The sequence below is a fragment of the Protopterus annectens genome, chromosome 7.part1 (assembly GCF_019279795.1).
Source record: "Protopterus annectens isolate FY-2018-M chromosome 7.part1, PAN1.0, whole genome shotgun sequence".
Classification (NCBI taxonomy): domain Eukaryota; kingdom Metazoa; phylum Chordata; order Ceratodontiformes; family Protopteridae; genus Protopterus; species Protopterus annectens.
The window spans coordinates 11843922-11865595 of record NC_056740.1 but is presented as its reverse complement, the minus strand read 5'-3'; the positions used below and the strand labels follow the sequence as shown (position 1 = coordinate 11865595).

At 35.5% G+C, this 21674-nt stretch overlaps 1 protein-coding gene across 1 annotated transcript in view; it reads left to right on the top strand.

Annotated features, from left to right (window-relative positions):
• Positions 1–3961: 3961 nt before the first annotated feature.
• EIF4E3 (eukaryotic translation initiation factor 4E family member 3) overlaps positions 3962–21674 on the top strand; it is a 344097-nt gene continuing 326384 nt past the window's right edge. Inside the window, exon 1 of the mRNA XM_044078527.1 lies at positions 3962–4259. Coding sequence (XP_043934462.1) covers positions 4081–4259 — 179 coding nt within the window. The 5' untranslated portion in view covers positions 3962–4080. The remainder of the gene's footprint in view (positions 4260–21674) is intronic.

The window sequence follows — 21674 nt, the reverse complement described above, 5'->3', positions numbered from 1 at the left end:
AAACCATTCAGCATTTTTTCACAGGCATTTAGATCAATACCATAAAATACACCATTGTTTGATAAGAATAAGTATTCAGAGGTTACAGAGTTCTACTAAGCATAGGTATTCTGAGGTTAGAAACTTATAGGTGATCTTTGGTGGAAACCTTGTAACTCTGCAATATACTGGCTTAGCCTGGGGAGTCGCATGTGCATAGCCATTTGTTAGTATCGTGGGTTTTGAGTAATTTCTTAAATAGTGGAGCAGAGCTTGTAGAAGTTAAATGGTTTGGGAGTGAGTTCCAGATTTTTGCTATAGTACAGTCAAAAAGAGTTTTACCTGCTTCATTCTTATGTTTGATGACCTTTATGAGATTTTGGTCTGTTGACCTTAAGGTTCGGGTGGTGGTGTAGGGCTGTATTAGATCCTGTAGAGCTGGAGTTTTGTCAGAGAGTTAGTACAGTCTGTGAGCTGTAGAGAGTTGAGTAGTAAGAAGTAGTTGGGGCAGCTCAAGCCAGCTAAGGCGTTTGAGGGAAAGGCAGTGATGGGATCTACTAGAGGCACCTGTAGCAAACTTGGCAATCTTGTTATAGCAGGATGCCATTCTGTTTAGTTTGCCTTGGCGAAGATTAGTCAGGAAAGGGTAGGCATATAGTAGGGTGGATAATAGGTGTGTTCTAGCAATAGTGGCTTTGGTATAATTGGTCATGAATTGCTTGTTCCGATACAGGAGATCAAGCGTTTTGTTCACTTTTTTGATTGTTTGGGTGTATGTCAAACTTTAGGTTGTTATCAATTACTACTCCTAGGAGTTTTGTGTCAGTTGTTGGGGTAATAGAGGTGTTTTCCTTGGAGTTTATGGTGAAATCATTATTTAGTGCAGGAGCTCTACCAGGACTGAAGAGAAGTAGTTTTGTTTTTCTGGGATTGAGTATAAGTTTAATGCCAGAAAACCATGATTCAGCCAGAGTAAAGTTATGCTGTGCTATTGTTTGAAACTAGCTTAAGGTTGGGGCGGCACATATGATAGTAGTGTTGTTTGCATATTGTACTATAGAGGCAGTGGGGGATATGGCAGCTATCTGATTTGTAAATATGGAGAACAGTAAAGGACCAAGTATGGAGCCTTGAGGGACTCCTATGGATACTGACAGAAGGGAGGATAGCTGGTCCTGCCTAAGAACTGTTTGTTGGCGGCCTGATAAATAGCTGTTGAACCTTCATGGGTTTATCCAACTCATCCAAAATCCCACCAGAATAGACAAAACATCAAATAAGTGCTCCATTCTAGACTGGATACTTACAAATAGACCTGACCCCTCTCCTCTCTCAGGCTGTCTCCCAGACAGCCTTAGTGACCATCTCCCAACATACCTACTAAGAGAATGGCTGTACCCCACTAAATTAACACTATATCGGCAGATAAGGAACAAAAAAGCATGAACCTTGATAACTTCCTTTATATACTTAGACACTGCAACTGGTCCCCTCTTATAGTACCACCCCTAGATGAAGCCACTAATTACTTTACTAGTACCTTCCTATCCATCCTAGATAAGCATGCCCCTCCCAGGACTATTAGAGTTAAATCAAACTTTGCCCCATGGCTAAGCAATGACTCCAGGTCTATACTAAAAGCAAGAGATACAGCTTGGCTACATTAGCAAAAAAACTAAATCCCAAGTTAGTAGGCAATCCTACTGTGAACTAATGAACAAAGCAATAAGGCAAATAAAACAGGATAAAGTAAATTATTACTCTGAAATACAAACTAAACACCACAATAACCCCCAAAAATTCTGGGCTGCAATTAACAACATTCTGCAACCTGGAAAAGCTGGTACACCCCCTCCCACTACACAAAACAGCTCTGACTGTATAGCTACACAGTTTAACACCTACTTCACAGAAAGTATTCTACAACTCTCTAATAGCCAAAACCTTACTAATACCTCACAAACACCTACACCCCAATAAAACAAGTACAGCTTCTCTCTTCAACCAGCATCACTAAATACAATTAGAAGACTTCTTAGAAAACTAAAACCCACTTCTCTAGCTGCAGATCACTTACCACTTGAATTCCTGAAACTATCTGCTGAAGTAATTGGATCACTTAAATTCTAATAAGTTGTTATCTAGCACACAACACGGCTTCACCCACACCACAGTACTACTACTGTACTTATGTCATTTACAAACACAGTTAACAACCATAGAAATAATGGCAAAGATGTATCCTCCATTTTTTAGACTTATCTAAAGTTTTTGATATGGTGAATCAGAACAAACTCCTACATGCACTCTCTGACGTAGCCTTATAACATTCTACTCTTACATGGTTTCAGAGCTACTTAACTGGAAGACAACAGGCAGTACGTTGGCACCAAAGTATATCTCCCTTACTTCCAATCACCCTAGGAGTTCCCTAAGGATCTATTCTTGGCCCCCTGCTCTTCAACATATTTACTAACAATCTCTGTACTGCAGCCTCCTCTTCCACAATTATCCAATATGCTAATGACTCTACAGTACTATGTGCTGCCAGTACCTTTCCTGAACTACAAGTACTCAGTCATCCTTTCTCAAAATAGAGTCCTGGCTAACAAACTCCTGCTTATTATTAAACCCCAGTAAGACAAAATTCATGCTATTCCATCCCAACAAAGGTATTATACACACAGAATATTTTTATATTGTCTCCATAAATAACACTACTTTCACTCCCTCCCTACATACCAAACTGTTAGGTGTGGAAAGTGACACTAATATGAGATTTGACATCCATATCTCTCACTCAATTAAGAAAGTACACAAAAAAAACTAGGTACACTATATACCAACAGGCAATATCTCACAAATTGCACAAGAAAAGCTATTGCCCAAACACATTTGACCTCAGCTCTTCTATATGCATAACCTATACTTATTAACCTCAGGAAAGCTGATCTGGAAAAAGAATCCTGTTACAGTAAAATAGCTAGATATGCAGCAAACACTACATTGAGATCACACCATTGCTCTACCCTAAGAAAACTACACTGGTTAGAACTTCCCTGTCTCCTACATTTGTCCCAGCTTAACATGGCTTACAAAATCTTCTATCATTCTGCAAAAACTCCATCATTACAAGACTTACTAGAGCCCTATTCCTGTGGCAGAATGCTGCGTTCAAACAATAAGCCCCTCTTAACGAATCTCAACAGCGCACAATCGTGCTGGAAAATCCACCTACTCTCATTATATTGCTAAGATTTGGAACTCTCTACCTACTAACATCACATCTAGCACTACTTTAACTACATTTAAACACTAAAAACCCACCTTGCCACTAAATGGCTCTGCTCTTGCTCTACCCCAGACTGAAAAAAAAATCTTACAAAGTCTTTCTTCATACAAACACCACTACCTGGGATTTTACTGTGGATTTTATGTATTAAATATAACCCAAATGTTATTTCACATCTTCTTTATATCATATAGTTTTATCTCAGTCATATCTTTATTTGTACATATTTGTTGATATTTAAACTATGTAAAATTATACTCTATGCACAGTTGTTTTTGTAATCTATCTTCTCTGCTATATTTTCCTTTAAAACACTTGTTAGTTTCATTGTCCTGTGTTGAGCTTATCTCCCCGGGCCTCCGCTGAAAATGGACATGTTTTCCCGGTAATCAAATGTAAAATAAATAAACAAAGTATACGAAATGCGAAAAAAACAGCAATAACATACAGCGGTCATCTTTTCTTTAAGCAAAAAAAAAAAAATGAAAACCAATATTTTTACAGTGGTTGTAAATATGGTTTGCCCTGTAACATCTCACATTTATTTAAAACATTTGGTTGAATTAGCATTAACCCAAACACAGCTGCAAAACTGTCTGGAGCACGTCTCACATTTTGTTCACCTGACCCCTGAAGTTTACAAGTTAGAGCACGTGAAGAAGACAGCGACGTCATCGTGTTGATATTCTGGCTGATGACGTGACCCGTAGCGGTGAGTCAGCACAGGCGCTTTTGTGCGCTGGAACTATAAAGTGGTTGATTTTCCGATGCACAAACAGCATCTCCTATTCCTATTATTATAATAAAAAATGGCGGCCCCCACAGCGCCTGACTTAGACAGTAACGCAGAGGTGGAAACCAATCTGCGAAACAGCTCGGTGAAGGATCAGAACATCCACATAAGTCAGAAAGATATTGACAACATCGATGATCAGGAAGAGTCAGCCACCGTTCCCTTGCATTCTCCTTGGACGTTTTGGCTTGATAGGTGAGCCAGGGGTCTGTACGAATTTTTCTGTTAACGGTCTTCGATTTCCGGATGTATTTACTAATTGTTGGTGCTTTACAGTAATGCTTTTGATAATGTAAGAATTTACTTTTTTTGTAACAATCGCAAAACATCCAGTTTGCTGTGCTCTGTATATTTGCAGGAGAAGAAACGTGTGTGTGTGTGTTAGTTGTTGAAATGGTTTGCGTTTTATCTTGCTCTACTTTCAAGATAATTTTATGCTGGCATAGTGGTGGCCTTCTTTGTCCTTACAAATGGTTTGAGTATCGCAGTAAACTGTATGTTTTTTAAGTAATAGTTCACTGTATGAGCCATTTCGCTTGTTTGATCCTCCTGACTTTTAGGTTAGATCGTGATTGTCCAGTATTATGTCTTTTTATTGGTTTTGGCGAACCTTTTGCAATTGCATAGTCGTCATTAGCATCATCGATCTTGTTTATTTTGAAATGGCTGGTTATGGTATTTTGTGTAAATGTGAATGATCTTGGTAGCAAAGCCAGAAAGTAGTGTCAAAAATCATTCGGTTTAAAATATTTATTTTTCTAAATAGCAGTGATGTATTGCAGCTCGGAGAGAGTGAATGGTATGCTGGCGTAGACTATCAAAAAGCGTTTGGGTTTACAATTTCACGTATAAAGAGCACGGAAAATATGTGCTGCACCAGGTCGAAAACATGTTGTAAGTAGTTTAAATTACTCTACCTCACATTCACCGAGGTTGTGCAACCTCTGCTGATGTATGCATATCCCCCACCTTCACTTCACTCTACACCATGCCATGTACTTCACCTAGGGTTATCCAAGTACCCTACTCCAGCCTTCACTGTCTGTAAAGTCCAGTCATCTTGTCTTTTGTTTTCCTACCTTAACAAAGGATTAAGACTGTAAACTGCTTTATGCTGTCCAGTGTTTGATCCTGGCATCCTTCGTTTGTCTACTGTGTGGTTATGAGCAAGTTTGTTAACCATGCAGTGCTCCAAGCCCCCCCCCCCCCAAAAGAACACTTGTCCAGTGGATTTACCCACTTATCAAATTAATAAAAGTACTGTACGGCACTTGGTCCTCTATTGCATACCTTAACTGTCTGTATATTTTTTTAATTCTTTGAATTTACTGTTGTACAAAACTATGATACAATATGTTTTATTTGCCAAGTATGAAAGAAAATTATTTTATCTGCTAACATGTATATGGTTCTGTCAATTGTGGTAAGTTGTCTGTTTAAGGACAAAAAGTCATGCAGTCATATGCTTATGGTACAAGTGACAACCCTGGGATTTTTGAAGATGGAGTAAACTAGTTGCTGTAATTACTGGAGAGCAAGTAAACTTTTTTTGCAGTGGGAACTAATTTACTTGCTCTCCAGTGGCAACCCTGGGATTTTTGAAGATGAAGTAAACTAGTTGCTGTAATTACTGGAGAACAAGTAAACTTTTTTTGCAGTGGGAACTAATTTACTTGCTCTCCAGTAATTACAGCATTAACCTTTGCTAACTCAGTTTTTGAAGATGAGCCAGAGCAGAGTCGAGGATACAGTTTGGCTCTCTAAAAACCTGGCTATATATGAAATGAAAAAGTGTAGTAAACACGACATATACTTTTACAAACCTATACATGCATCCTTTTGGTTATCAAAAAGGTCTTTACACCCCTCTCTAACTTCATTTATAAAGAGCCATGCAATAATACGTGCATTTGGTTATTAGAAAATGTTGCTTTTAATCCTCTTCGGAGCATAAATAATTGTGCAAAAATACCCCCTTCTGAAAACACTGCATTAATAATTTGATGATTCCCACTGAGCATTGTATATAGTACATTAAACATTCTACTGCAGTTTTTGTTGCCTTTGCTATATTGTGAAATACAGTATATTTCTTATTTTTATAGGATTGTAGGGGGATTGCTAGTTTATTGACCCTAGTAGACATTTTTAAGTCTAGCCATGCTTCCCAAAAACATTAGTCAAGTTTTGGTCCCTTAGATTTTTGTGAAGATGTATATAACTCTGGTATGGGTGGTCAAGAATTTACAAGATACCTGTCTTTAATAGGTGCTAGAAAAGGGGTAAATTTACGATTTCCTATCTGCTGATCTAAGTTGCACTTGAATATGTTCAGGGAAGAGACTGCTTCATGTGGATGAAAAGCCTATTCGACAGAAAGGGCAGTCTCTTAAGACACATACCTGTCCTTCTAGCATGTCGTGTTAGTGTTGCAGATGATGTTTAGGCCCCTAGATGGGAGTGTTTCTAATACTGTTTTTTGCAGATGTGGCACGTGTCCATTAACGTTGGATGGAAAGATGCTTTGTAATTCAATAACAGATTGTCTGTTAACAACCTGTAAGAAATTGAATACAAGGATAAGGCTTTGAGGAAGTCTGTATAGGATATACTGCCTACACTATGTATTCTGTTTCTGAGGAACCTCTGAAGATGCTCCAGTTTTTGCATATGCCTGGTCCGGTACAAGCTAAAGGGGGACCTTGTATTCCTGTGATTGGTCTAATGAGAGTCAAGTACAAACTGAACTATGACATCTTTGGGCCTAGATGACATATAAAGATATTAACCATGCTTTGATTATAAGTTGTGCAACATAAAAAGACTTGATGGTACAGTAGATACATGATGGTCAAATGCCTGCTTTTCCAGATCAGTAACCACTAGGTCTACTCCCACTGGTGTATTATTGTGGTAATTTGCTGTGGTGACTGTCTTTCCAAAATAAGCTGTTATGCACTTCTTGGCAGTGAGTTTTAGACCGTGACTCTGGCAACAATTAATTAGCATCAAGCCCCCTTGGGGGGATTCAATGATTGCACCTAGTTTGTAATCCTCTGCAAACTTGGTCAGCCAGAGGCCTTTAACACTAGCCTTGACTTTGGAAAAGTAGATGTCAAAAAGGAACAGACCCAGCACTGAGCCCTGAGGGACCTCTCTACTGATTGTCCTTTTATGGAGGTATACTCCCCCATCTGACTTTCTTAGTGTTATAAGTGAGCCAGCTGGCTGTCCAGCAGGTGATGTAGGGTTTATATCTTATTTAGTGAGCTTGTCTACAGTGCGAAGTTGGGAATTGTGTTTAACATATTAGCTAGGTCAGGGTAGGCAGTATGCAGCATTTTGCCTTCATCTGTTGCATTGGTGACCTCCTCAAAAGGCTTTCTGTGTTGTCAGTTATCAAATCTACGATTATTCTTTCTCTGGCTTTACGTACAAGTCTAGTCAGGCTTATGGTTTTTTAGTTTTGCAGGTCTTTGGATGGCCTACTGTTGTACAGAAGCATAACTGTTACAGTACTCCTTTTTGCACAAAGTCTGCTTAGAGGCTATAGCTAAATAGTGATTTTGGTGAGTCTGATGAGGAAGTTCTTATCTTGCCGGGTATTGCACTTCTGATTTTTGGACACAGATTTTCTTCATTCTGTTGTACAGCCTATTGATGTTAGAATTCCACCAGCATGGCTTGTTTTTGAATTTGTCCTTTGCTTGCTTCGAGTAGGTACTGCTGCCTTTGTGCACTTCATACATGATTGTAAAGTGTTTTTGTGAATGATTCTACATAGGCAGCAGTGTTCCCTGGGTTGTTTTATCCATCTTTTCTGAGTCCCACTTCTTCCTTCACTCGTGCTTTCTTTTGATAATTTCTGGACTTCTGCATTCCATCACCAGTCTCTCTATTTATTTGTCTTCCTGAGGCGTTAGCTGTGAACATTCTTGAACTCCTGTGCTTTTACTGATGTCAACTTCCAGATCTTCAGCCTAGTCTGTTGAACTTGGGGTCTTTCTGGCCACTGCCTGCACCTGATTGTGGCTATCACGGTTTATGCTGAGGGCTGACCTATTTCACTTGCGATACCTTTGCAGTCTCTGATTCCACCTCCGTGCTCTTTTCTAACTTGGTCCACTTGAGTTTCATGTTGACCACTGTTGTAGCTGATCTTGTGATGGTCTCTTGACAAACCATGTTTTGGCCACCCTTAAGCCATTTGCTAGACAGAAGTGTAGAATGGTCTATCTTCTGTTTTTCTTATTGTGCCAACATGTTGACTTTGGCAACCCTCATATCTTATTCTGTGTGTCCCAATATGAGCACTAGTCATCACCCCAATAGGTATCATGTAGAGTGTGTTGCTGCCCACAATTCCATAAATATTTGAGTGCTATCTGATGGCAAACAGAGTACATCCTTGGAGGACTGGGTTTGAACCTGGTGCTTCCACCTTTTGCTCCTTCAGTAAAGCCTCATTTGATGTAATGATCAAATTTGAAAATCCAAACTACTTAAAACTACCTGGAAACCACAAGGAATAGGAGAAGACCACATGATACGGAGGTTTTGGCACGACTAAACGTTAATCAAATGCTTTTGTCGCAAAAGATTTCTTCAGAACACATTTTCACAAGGTATACCATCCCCTTATTTAAAGTTCAAAGAACAGCATAAATAAGGGGATGGTATGCCTTGTGCAAATGTGTTCTAAAGAAGTCTTTTGAGACAAAAGCATTTGATTTAAAGTTTACTCTTGCCAAAACCTCCGTATTGTGTGGTCTTCTCCTATTCCTTTTGTTTTTTTTTTTTGAAGTCTGCCACTTTTCATCCAGTCTCAATTTGTTTGGAAATTTGAAAATCCATCCATTTGCAACCTAATGTCTCTCTCTCTTTTTTTTGTGTGTATTTCTTTATCAATAATTAGCAGCATAAGTTTCTGCACTTTTAATTTCTTCATCATAGTTAGTGTGTTACTGACTTGTACTATAATCACGCATGCATTAGTCAGTGGTTAACTAGATATGGGCAAAGGGTATGCAGACAGATGTCAACTGATTGTAATTTACTTAGTTTTTTTGCATGAAGCGGCAACAAACCCTGCTGTGGTTTATTTTATTTTATTTTTTTCCGTCCCACACAACTGCACCCAATCCAGTGAGGGGCATCTGTGCAGCTTTTTGCTGTCTGCTGACCATTGTTTTGACGTATGTCGTAAAAATGCTTACATGCATGTGCTTCCACTGCAGGAGTCAAAAGCAAGTAGCAGGTTGGAGTCCTTTACAAACTGCCAGATAGCACCAGTGCAGGACCTCCGGCCACTTGGCTTGTTACTGTTTTGTTAATTTGCTGAACCATGGGCCCAAGTTGAGAACTTCTATCCAAATTTGGGCTTTGCTCAAACCTACTTTACTTTGCCGATCCATAGTTCATTGTGCCAGTTAGGATTTAAATGTGAATGAATTGCCAGATGTTTAGGATCACCATTCAGACCAGTGAAGCAGTATTCATGCCGTAAAAACTGAACAATCTCCTAAAAATCAGCCCAGCTAGCAGCAGTGATTTTTGTTTCACAGATCCTGTCAGTCATGCAGGTCTCTGACCTTGTCCTCAGCCTGCCTGTTTCCCAATAAAGTGCATCTGGAATCGCCCCCTCTTTCAGGACCACTTGAGACTTGCGTACATGCTGAAGGCTGCCACAACAGCCAGGCTGTCATAGCAGATGTCCTCTCTCACCAGTCCACCCCCCCCCCCTTTTAGATTTTGCTTTCCAAGTCTACTTTTTTACCTATGCAGTATGGCTATGGAAATGTAAGCTATTCTTTGCTTGAGTAGGTGAAAACTTTTTTGGGGGGAGAGTTGAGGGAGTAAGAGGTAATTCCTTCCCAACCCATAGTGCAGCCACCTTGTTGCCGCAAGACCGTAGTTTCCTTAAGCATTAATAATCGCCTAAACTTTCTCTCAAATGGTATTCTGACACTGAGCTATCTATTTTGCCGCCCACCCCCTGCCTTGCATACTTATGCATTAGTTTCATAATCTTCCCTTCCCCTTATTCCTGTAATTTTCCCTTTGAGTGCATTTAGCTGGGTATTTGATACCCCAGTCCACTTTTATGTCTTAGACAGAAATAAACCATGTTTATATTTCTCTAATAGTAACAAAACTCACTTGTACTGTTGAAAAATGAACACAGATATACACTTGTAGAGTCCGTTGTAATTTTAAATGCAATGCTGTTAAGTCAAGTCAACTGATATTTATCATTGTACTAGTTAGTGAATAACCAGATGTGGGCAAAGGGAAGTACTTAAAAAGAGCACAAGTCAGGTGAGTAAACAAGCAGAAGTCAGGTGAGTAAACAGTTTTGAGATGACTGCTTATCAGCCATCTCATGAAAAGTGAGCAGACTTCTGAAAACAAGCTTAGCTAATAGCAATGACTGAAGTGATCTGCTAAACCATTCTGTAGGTCTTAATCATTGGCCCTAACCCACCTGCTCCCTGGTGAAGCACAAAAGGATTAATCTTGTTCTTGAGGTTTTATGCCATGGGGGTGATGGCCAAAGCTTGCATCACTGAAAAGTGCTGGGCTGTTAGATCCGTGCCATGTCTCAACAGGCCCCTCTTACAGATTTATACTTCCAAGTCTGTCCTTCCACAGCAGGCAGATGACACATTGACCCCCTTCTGCAATACATCTGCCAGGATTACATTCTGAACATCTCATTCATACTGCATATGAACAAAGTTCGTTGTCATGCTAGATGGTGTTTCTTCCTCTAGTTGGTAACATGAAGCTTTTCTGATGGGCCTTTTGTGAAGTTTTTGTAGGAAAGAGAGAACAGTTTGGTGCAGTTGCTTATTTCTCTGGAGCAGAACTTGGCTGATCTGTTTACCGCAGTGCAATTGTTGATGGGACTCAAAAATGGGGGAGGCTGTGAGGCAACTGCACAACATGTGTAATGCTGTAGAGCATTAAGGTTAGTGTTGAAGTGTCCAGTTGATTTGTTGCTTAATGGGATCTAAGTTGTATTCTGTTAAATACATGAAATGTTTGCAAGCTTTGGTCCTTCTCTTTATAGTGGCTGGCTTAAAATCACCAATTCCACAATTAAAAGCTTACTGTGTAATGTTTCATCAGCTATTGTACATGCTTTTCCCCATCTACGCTAAAACTCTGTGCAGAAAAATGTTGTGGTCTTGTCTCCGTTTCATGGGGTGAGTTTATTTATTGAAAATGTGCATAAAGTTGTACGTTTGGTATTCCTACCTGCTTCTGATATTGTTGCTGCTTTATTCAGAATTTAACGTGCAAGGGGCGTGGCCAAGGATGAACACAGGATAGCAGCAGATTTCTTCAGCTCCACCAATTTCATTACACTGACAGGAATTAATTACTTAAAAAATTAATTTTTGAAGTAATTTTCTTTCTAAATATGTTTGTTTTATATAGTTCTTGAACTATATCTAAAAAAGAAAGGAAATTTTAACAATGTTCCTGTCAGAAATCACTTTGGAAATTTTCCTGTCAGTTTATCAGTCTGAAATGAGTTCCAGTAAGACAAATTCTCAAGACTCCAGCATCAAGAACTTCAGTCTCTGATAACTATAATCCAGCAATTTACTGCTAAGATGGATAAAATGGATACTAAAATTGATACCTTCATAGAAAAAACTACAAAATAAATAGACTTGTTACATATAGACCTGCAACAACAGAAGATCCAGATGACAGGCATAGAAGAAGCTGTGAATGACATGGAAAATAGAATCCAAGAAGAGGAAATCAACATTGAGTTTCTGCTGAAACAAAATACACATTTACAAACAAAGCTGGATGACCTGGAAAATAGATCTAGGCGCAATAACATTAGGATTTTTGGACTGCCAGAAAATATTGAAGGTAACAATATTACTTATTAACAACATGGCTCCCTAAAACTTTAGACTTACCAGAAGCATTCTCTTTTGGTATCGAAAGAGCACATAGATCTATAGCTAATACAACTATCCTAGATCAGTTATAGTTAGATTTCTATCATCTTTTGATAAAGAGATGGTTCTTAAATCTGCTTGGGCTAAAGCTCCTGTTAAGATTAATGAGACAACTGTGCGTTTTGACAATGACTATTCTTCCTTGGTAATAGCTAAAAGAAAAGTTTTTCTGCCACTAATAAGGGAGCTTAAAAAAGCACAGTTTAAAACATACCTTCTGTTTCCTGCCAAGCTAAAAATCTTCCTTCCTGATGGTCCTAAAATTTTTGATGACTTAGACTCTGCTTTACTGTTTATCTGAAAACAATAAGATTTTGGATAAAATAGAGGAAATGGAATGGGCTAGTCCTTCATTAAAGAGACTGGCAACTGAAACTTCGTGGAAGACTTCAGAGAAGAAGAAGAGACTAAAAAACAAATGATTTGTTCTAAGTTTTTTTTTTCTTTTTTCTCTCATCATTTTACTTCATTATTAATCTTTTTAAATATAGTTCCTGCATTTCCAGAAAGCCACAAATATTCTGAAAAAGATTTAATCAAAGTTATTCTTCGTGTGCAAAGAAATGTTTTGTTTCATAACCAGTCAAAATATCTGAGGAACTAATAACAAGCTATTATTCATCTTTCTGAAAAAGAGAAGTAAGGTCAGTAATTTGATACATTTTTTTTTCCTCCTTTTCTTTGTTTAAACAATGACATTCTATTTAGATTATGTAGTGGGTAAAGGGTGGGAGAGGGCAGGGAGAGAAGAGTAATGAAAATATGATAAATGGAATAATAACATATTTATTCCTTGTAAAAAGTTTATATGTTCTTCAAATGCTATTCCTAATTATACTTTCTTGATTATACTGCTTAGGCTTGTTTGTAAATAATCTGCCATGCTTTAACTAATAATAATTAGAACTAAATAATAGTAAATAATATGTTTTATTTTTAACTATTAATATAAACAGTAAGTGATATTCTTATAGCTTTCTCTTAATTTTTTTATTTCTGCTTTACACTCTTTTATTTTCTACTCTTTTTCTTTTCTTTATTCTTTCTCTCTTTTTTCATATTAATATATAGAAATGCTTTTGATCATATAGACACAGTAAATAATAAGATTTGCATAAAAATTGAGTTGGGACAAAAATATTGAGTTTTATTACTTATTAATAACTTTGGGCTTAATTTCACTTACATAGAGGCTGTAATCACCTGTAAATTACATCGCGAAGGTTTTGTCATGTTTAGATGCATTTACACTGCTGAATGAATGTTTGTCACTAGTTTTTAACAAGTTTCCCGCCAAAATGTTAAGGGAGACAATCTGGGATGTGGGTTACCTCATGAACAGTGTCCTCGAGTTGTTTTAAAAGCTTCAACTCTCAGAATTCTCACAGAGAAGCTGAAAGCAGTCAGTTTGACCTTTGACCCAGATATCACACTGACACATCACAGATTCAGGAAGAACACTCTACCAGGAAGTAGAACTGATGCAAATGCGACTATGTGAAGGAAAATGAACTCTTTAACATTTAAATGTGAGTTATTTTATATAATTACTTAAATATCTATGTTATAATTCATAAAATATGTCAGTTGTAATGATTTTAAATGATGCAGTTTCTTGTAGTAAGTAAATGTCTTATTTTAGAAGGCATAGAAAATGAAACATTTATTCAAGTGTTTTTGAAAATCTACTTGACTGCAGCATACTAATCTGTGTTAAAACTTATGTTCCAAACATATACATTACTATAACTCATTTAATTCATCTGATTGACAAGCATAAATAACTTTATAACTCTATTCTGGAAGAAATTGTCATGTGATATATTTTAAAGCAGTAGTATAGACATACAAACTACAGATGGCTTTTTTTTACAATAATGCAAGTGTTTCTGAGAATTTGCATAACTATGCAGTATGATTTATAACAATTTCTATAAATATAATATTTTATTCTATTGACAATAATGAGTATGAGTAAAATGCTCATATACAAGCAATTCAAGGTTTTTTTTTTTGGAAGCTGTTGACTGCATTTACATGACAGAAAATAGATGCATCTTAATATATGTAATGTCTGAACCATATTAGCCAAAGTTTTTGATTTAAATGAATGTTAGAACTTATTTTTACATACTTTGAATAAATTAATATGTAAATATGCCTTCCTTTTTTCTCTCTCTCTCTCTCTCTCTCTCTCTCTTTCTTTCACTCTCTCTCCCTCTTTCACGTCTTTTATTTCTCTCTCTCCTCTTGGTTCCTAATATCAAGATTATTTGAATGCTATTTGAATACAAGTGTATTATATTACATAGATGTATATAGTAGTATGAATAGTTTTTTAAAAAAAAAAGTTTATTTTAGTTTATATGATGCTGTTTTATCAAATGTGTAGTCTTGTCTTGCTAGATAATTGAATTGAAAGCTGTTAATTTAAGTTAAATATAACCAGTATTAAATTGATAAGGTGGTAGCTGAGGTACTGCTGCTTAGGGTAGGGGTTAACTTGAGTGGTAAATACTACTCTAAGTTGGAGTTTTTAACTCCAGGCTGGATGCAAGGTTTAATCCTTACATTATTTTCACTTGTTCATTGTTATATGTATATAGTTTTGACATCCACAATATATTTTGTACACTCATTGTCACTACAAACAAAATTGAATCCTATACAAAATCCCATAAGAGATTCAATAAATACAGCTATATTTAAAGGTACACCTAAAGGAGGAGATGTAACATTACTTATGTTGTTATTTGTTATTTTGATCATAAGATTCTTAAGTTTTAAAAATGCCAAATGACATCTTTAAAAGGAATTTCTTTAAACATTAATGGATTGAATAATCCAAGATACATTAATTTACATAAGGCCAACTTAGTCTTCCTGCAAGAAACCCATCTCTTGAAAAAAGATATTGATAAACTAGCCACAAACAAATATACAGTATTGGTTAGTTCAGAGCACACTCAGAAAAAAAGAGGAGTGGCTATTTTATGGAATAAAGGTATGCCCATTCCTAAAATCATTAAGTCTTATCAGGATGACAAAGGAATGTTTTGTATGGTTACAATACAAATTAATGGGAAGACTTACACTTTAATTAATGTATATTGGATACCTGGAATTGGTATTAATACAGTGAAACATCATCTTGATAAGATCATATCATTCTCTATAGGAGATATTATTTTAGCTGGTGACTTTAATTGTATACTACATGAAAGTGATACTGCCACTATAGGAAAAAGAAGAATTACATCTAATGCAAAACATTTAAATGATTTTGCTAATTCTTATCATTTGAATGATATTAATAATCAGATTCAAAATCATTACCATACACCTTTTTTTCTAACAGACACAAAACTTATTCAAAAATAGATAGGGTCTTTATTTCTAACCAGATGGTAACAGATTTAATTAATTCCAAAATCATTTCATGTCCTATATCTGATCATAATTCAATTGTTTTTGAATTCATGATAAAAAATACTCCTAATGTTCAGATCAAAAGGATACCAGCATACTTAACTCAACTAAAAGACTATAAAGAATATATACTTTCAGAAGTAAAACATTTTTTAGACATAAATAATACTCCTGAAGTCTCCATTGTCTATGTTTGGGATGCCTTAAAATCATATCTATATGGACAAAGTATCAGATGGTATAATAATAAAAGGAAATCTTGGGATAAGGAATTGTTAGATATTCAAAGTAAATTAGACTCTTATAAACATAATAATAAAGAAAATATTATGGACAAAAAAGTTATTGAAGAAATAAACAAACTAGATGAGAAATACAAAGAAATTTTAACTCATAAAGTTAAAATAACTTTAGAGAAATACAAGTTTTTGTCTTATTCAGTAAGCCCCAAATACTTACATAGACTTAAAAATAAAACAAAAAGGTTGAATAAACAAAACCATATCAAAGAAATCTTTTCTCTAAGGAAAAGAAGAATGTTTCTAGTATACCAGAAATACTAGATGAATTTAGAAATCACTTTCACAAAATTAACCATAATAACATTAACATGGAACCTAAAGATAAAATAAAGGAGTTTATAACCACAAACATGAATAAAAAGCTTAATAAACAACAGATTAAACTATTGGACAAAAGTATTTCATATACAGAGGTTATTACACAAATAAATAAGCTTAAATCAAACAAAGCACCGGGTAATGATGGTATTATACCAGAGATATATAAAATACTTTCTAAAAGTACATCTGTTTACCTTACTGAAGTGCACAAACTTCTCAGATGCATTTGTAAATCTAATTGAGCATTTATACAAAGGAACATTGGCTTATATTAAGGTAGGAACATATGTTTCACAAAAAATACCCATTTTTAAAGTACAAAACAAAGATGTCCACTTTCTCCACTATTATTCACTTTAGTAATGGAGCCTTGGGCTAATTTGATCAGAAACAGTACTGACATAGAGGGTTTTGAAATAGATGAAAATACAACATCCAAAATTCATCTTTTTGCAGATTATGTTCTAATTACATCAGCAGGATCTAATTCTTCTATGCAGTCTCTATTTGATAAAATGATGAATTTTAAAAGTATTTCTGGTTTAATATTCAATGAAGAAAAAACTAAAATACTACCTATATATACACGAAAAAATATTCTCATTAGTGATTTTACTAAATATGTACCCAATTCAGGTCGGATAACTTATTTAGGTATAATACTATCTAAAGATATTAAATCTGTTATATATAATAATTATAATACCGGTTTTCTTAATATACAAAATCTTTTTAATACCTGGAATATTTTTACTATGGAGGAGAGACTTACAATTATTAAAATGATAATATTCCCCAAGATTTTATACTTAATACAATCAATAATACTTCCACCTACAAAAATAATTATCAAAAAAACTGAATACACTAATGTTAAATTTCCTATGGGCACCTAATAGACCTAGGATTGCATTAAAGAAACATACTAATAGCTGGTCTCAAGGGGGTATTTCTTTTCCAGACTTTAATTTATATACTATCTCTTCTATTGTAAAAGTTATTACTTTATTAATAGATCAGTCATATGTCGCAAAATGGAAAGATTATTGGGAGCTAATTAGTATGCACTTCATGAAAATCTCCTTAACACATAAAAATATGATTGTAAATAACTCCATGTTATGGTTACTAAAGGAATTTTGTACTTCACCTATTACACCTAAACATATGGTTTGTTACCCATTAAATATTATTATTAGCTACCGTAACTTTATATTCATGCACCCTAAGTATAGGGAATGGAATTTTATTATATTCCTATAATGTATAGTCAGGGTATGCTTTTGTCATCTACTTCTGAAGGAACTCATTTAGCTATAGATAATGATCTAAAGTACTGGTATCAGTTGATATCTGATAATAAAGTTAAAAATCTAGATTTCTTAAAACAAGAATTTGATCTAAGAGAAACTTGCTGGTTAGAGGTTCAGACCTTTAGACAACATCTCATTAATAAAATAGATCTAATGTCTATAACAGTTAAAGAATCTATTCCAACACTGATTGATTACTTGATATTAAATTTACAACATAAAGTTTCTGATAAAGGTAAACTTTCATACATACATAAAATTATCAGACAAGAAACTTTTTACAGTGTAGATACATACTGGAATTATTTCACTTCTATTAATGGGGACCCACCAAATCAACAAGATAAACAATATATATTGGAATCTGCCTAGAACTACATCTTCCATTGTCTGGAGACTTTATACATGGACATTTTTACATAGATCTTTTTATACACCTTTGTTGATGAATAAAATAAATAATAAAGATAATCTATGTAAGAGATGTAATGTAGAAATTAATGCTGACTGGGCTCATATGTTTTATGACTGTATAAAATTGAAAGAATACTGGAAGTCAATTAATGAATTTTTGCAGGCTCTTTTTACAGATAATTTCATTATTTCTAAATCTCTTATATTATTCAACACACCTGTACCTCAAAGTGTTAAAAAGGTTAAGCTTCCCTTGTTATGGTCTATTCTAACAGTGGCTAGGAAAATAATAACCAGAAATTGGATTTCAGATACACCTCCTTCGTTCAATGAATTTAAAAATGTTATGAATGTAGTGTGCCATATGGAAATAAACACAATTAGGTCAAGAACAACTAAAAAAACATCTTATTATATTGTATGGGATAATTTACAAAATTTGTTAAAATCCTAATTTCAATAGCATGGTATTTTAGTTTAATTAATTGATCTGATTGTAGTGGATGTCTTTGTAAATACTTTAGTTTATAAATACTTTAATTTAGTTGTTTTGTTGAATGTTATAATCATATCTATTTTTAATTACTTGTATAAAATTGTTATGATATTTCTCTTGTATGTTAAAACAATAAACCTGTTTTGAAAAAAAAAGAATTTAACGTGCAAGTCCCCTGATTTTTGGCATTCAATTTGGCATTGTTTCTTGCATACCTTTGAAAAATACTGCCCTCAGGCGAAGGTGCATAATTTTAAGACTAGGCTTGCTCCCCTTTTCCACCTACATTTGAAGCTGTTGTGCTCTACAGAGCTAGTTTTTTACCTGGAGGCAAAATATGATGGAGAAATGGTACTGGGGAGTTAGTTTACTCCGATGTTCTACAGATTTGTGGTTTGTTGTGTCATTGGTCGTGACAGAGTAAGCCTAAGTTCAGAATTGTCATCACCAGGATGTGTTAGGTATACCTTTGACTACATATTGGTAGTGTGAGTTGAGGAAGCTAAACTGAAGTATATTATGGATTAGAGGACGTTGGATATGATGGAGAAGTTAGTGTTGTATGTATTTTGCTGTTACTTCTTCCTTCAATTGAGTTGTGGAATGAAGAGGGATATTAGTGAAGTTTGGTTTGAGTTGTTTTTAAAGTGTGTGGAAACATTTATGTTTTATTTTATTCTTTTATAACTAAATTTGTGAAGGTGATTTATTAAGGACAGATTTGTGTGTATAAAATGTTTTTATTGGTTCGTATAAAATGTATGTGAGCATATGACGATATTAAATTAAACACTGCAAATCTCAAAAGAGAGGGTCAAACTGAGTACACAACCTATTAAAAAATAACTGGTGATTTTACTAAATTTAATTTTTTTTTCCTCAGGGAAGCAAGTTTTTATAGATATATATATATATATATATATATATATATATATATATATATATAATGTGTGTGTGTATATGTATGCAAATATATATATGTGTGTGTGTATATATATAATTACACACACACACACACACACACACTGCCCCATTTGTGTGATAAAATGTTCAGATATCCACAGAGTGGCGAGCACTGGTATTCCTAATATCCCTGGTATTGAGATGTCTGACACAGATTTACTGGCAATTTACAGTTAGTTGTGCATTACATCGGTTGAGAGTTTTACACTCTCTTAAGAGTATTGAATTCAGTTGATTTTATGTTACCCATATATGAATATATGTGTGTGCTACACAGTTAACACGCATCCATTTTTATATTATTTATATATATATATATATATATATATATATTAGTGTGTATGTTTGTGAATACATTGCACACATCGTACATACTCAGAAATATATTTTGTGTAGGCAGTGTAGCGAATGGTCACCTCACTACACAAAATAGGTTCGGCTGGAATGTCTTCTGTTTGGAGTCTGGCTGTCCTCTCTTTTTTTTTTTTTTTTTTTTTATATGTGGATTTTTTTCCCCACATCCCATGACATGGGAATTTCAGTTTTCTTGAGATTCTAATCTCGAATGCTCGGAATCACGAAATACCAGAAGTGCGAAATTCGAAATCCCGAAATTCGGAGCTTCTGGTGTTGCAGTGTATGAATGGATGTAAGTGCAGGTAAGTTTTACGAGTGTGTAGGTTATGTGCTCTAGCGTATGTTAGTGTGTGTTTTGGTTGTGATGTGTGTGTGCAAGGGGCTGTGAAATGTGTGGGTGTGAGTTGCCTTTGTGTGTGTGATTGTGCAGTCTCGGAGTTAGAATGTATAAGTGGAGGGCACACACTGTTTGTTTCTAGTGTAGGTTAGTTTTGTTTTGTGTGTGGGGGCAGTTTAGTGTATGTGAGTGTGTGTATGCAAGTGTCGGGATTTTGAATTTCGCGGTTATGGGCATTCGGGATTGTGGTGTTGTGGCTTTATGATCTCGATATTCTGAAATTCGGTATTTCAGAATTTCGAGATTATAAAGTGAACCCGTGTATGTATGTGTGTGCATAATAATATATAGTATTATATATATGCACACACATAAATACACGCATATACATACATACATACACGGGTTCACTTTATAATCTCGAAATTCTGAAATACCGGATTTCAGAATATCGAGTTCATAAAGCCAAAACACCACAATCCCGAATGCCCGTATATATAGGTACTGTGGTGGTACTGCAGTAGCGTTGTCGCCTCACAGTTAGACGTTGCCCGTTCGATTCTTGGAGCGTCTTCTATGTGGTGACATGCGTGAATGGGCGTTCCTTCGTTGAAGGTTGTGCGTTAGGCCCGGCAAGCCAGCAGCCAGCACGTAAAAATCTACTGCCAATCATTAGCGGACCGGAGTTCCGCTGTGGCGTCCCCTAACCGGTTAAAGCCGAAAGACACAACATATATATATATAAATATAAATATATATATATATATATATATATATATATATATATACATTCCCCAGGAAATTAATATCCCAGTTTTAAGAAGCTGTACTATCTTGGGCTTCCTCTGCCATAAAGAATGAAACAGTCATATTGGGTGACATGAATATAGATTGGGCTTCTATTTCCTCAAACCATTCTCCTTCTAGCATAAACTTGTATCACTTACTCAACTAATCAATACATCCACCAGATTTAGCCATAAGACTAATTAAAAGCTCCATACTAGACTGGATTTTAGTCACAGATCCATCCAAGTACCCTGTCTCTGCCACTATGGCAAACTTCTTCAGTAACTCCCTTCCAGCCTTTACTATTCGTAACGGCTCATCACTCCCAAAAACCCATAAGTACTAGGTAACACAAGATCTATCAAAATTCTGTCCACAAACCTTTAATACTATCCTAAAAAAATCACAATTAGAACTGTCTTAAAAGCCTTCCCCTTGGTGATGCCCTCCTCTACTTTAGTAACTCATGTCTAAACATCCTGCATAGCTTAGTACGCCCCAGATCTTGAAGAATTGAATCCAGCTGTGCTCCCTGGCTCTCGGAATCTACTAGTGAAACAATGAAAAATAGAGAGATAGTCTGGAAACATTGGAACAACTCCAAAACTCCCTCCAACCTTATCCTTTTATAAACGGCTTCGTAACCAAGCCAAAAAACTTGTCTACAAAGACGAGCAATAATATTTCTGGAACCTAGAGACAAATAGGAAAAATAACACCAACCTTTTCTGGTCTTCTGTCAGTAATCTTACACCCTGGTTCAAAATCCAATCCCTGCCCTGACCCTAATATGTCACCTGACCTTATTGCGTCTAAATTCAACTCCTACTTCATATACACTATACAAGATCTTACGACCTCCTTCTCCTAAGCCAACTATACAAGATCTTACGACCTCCTTCTC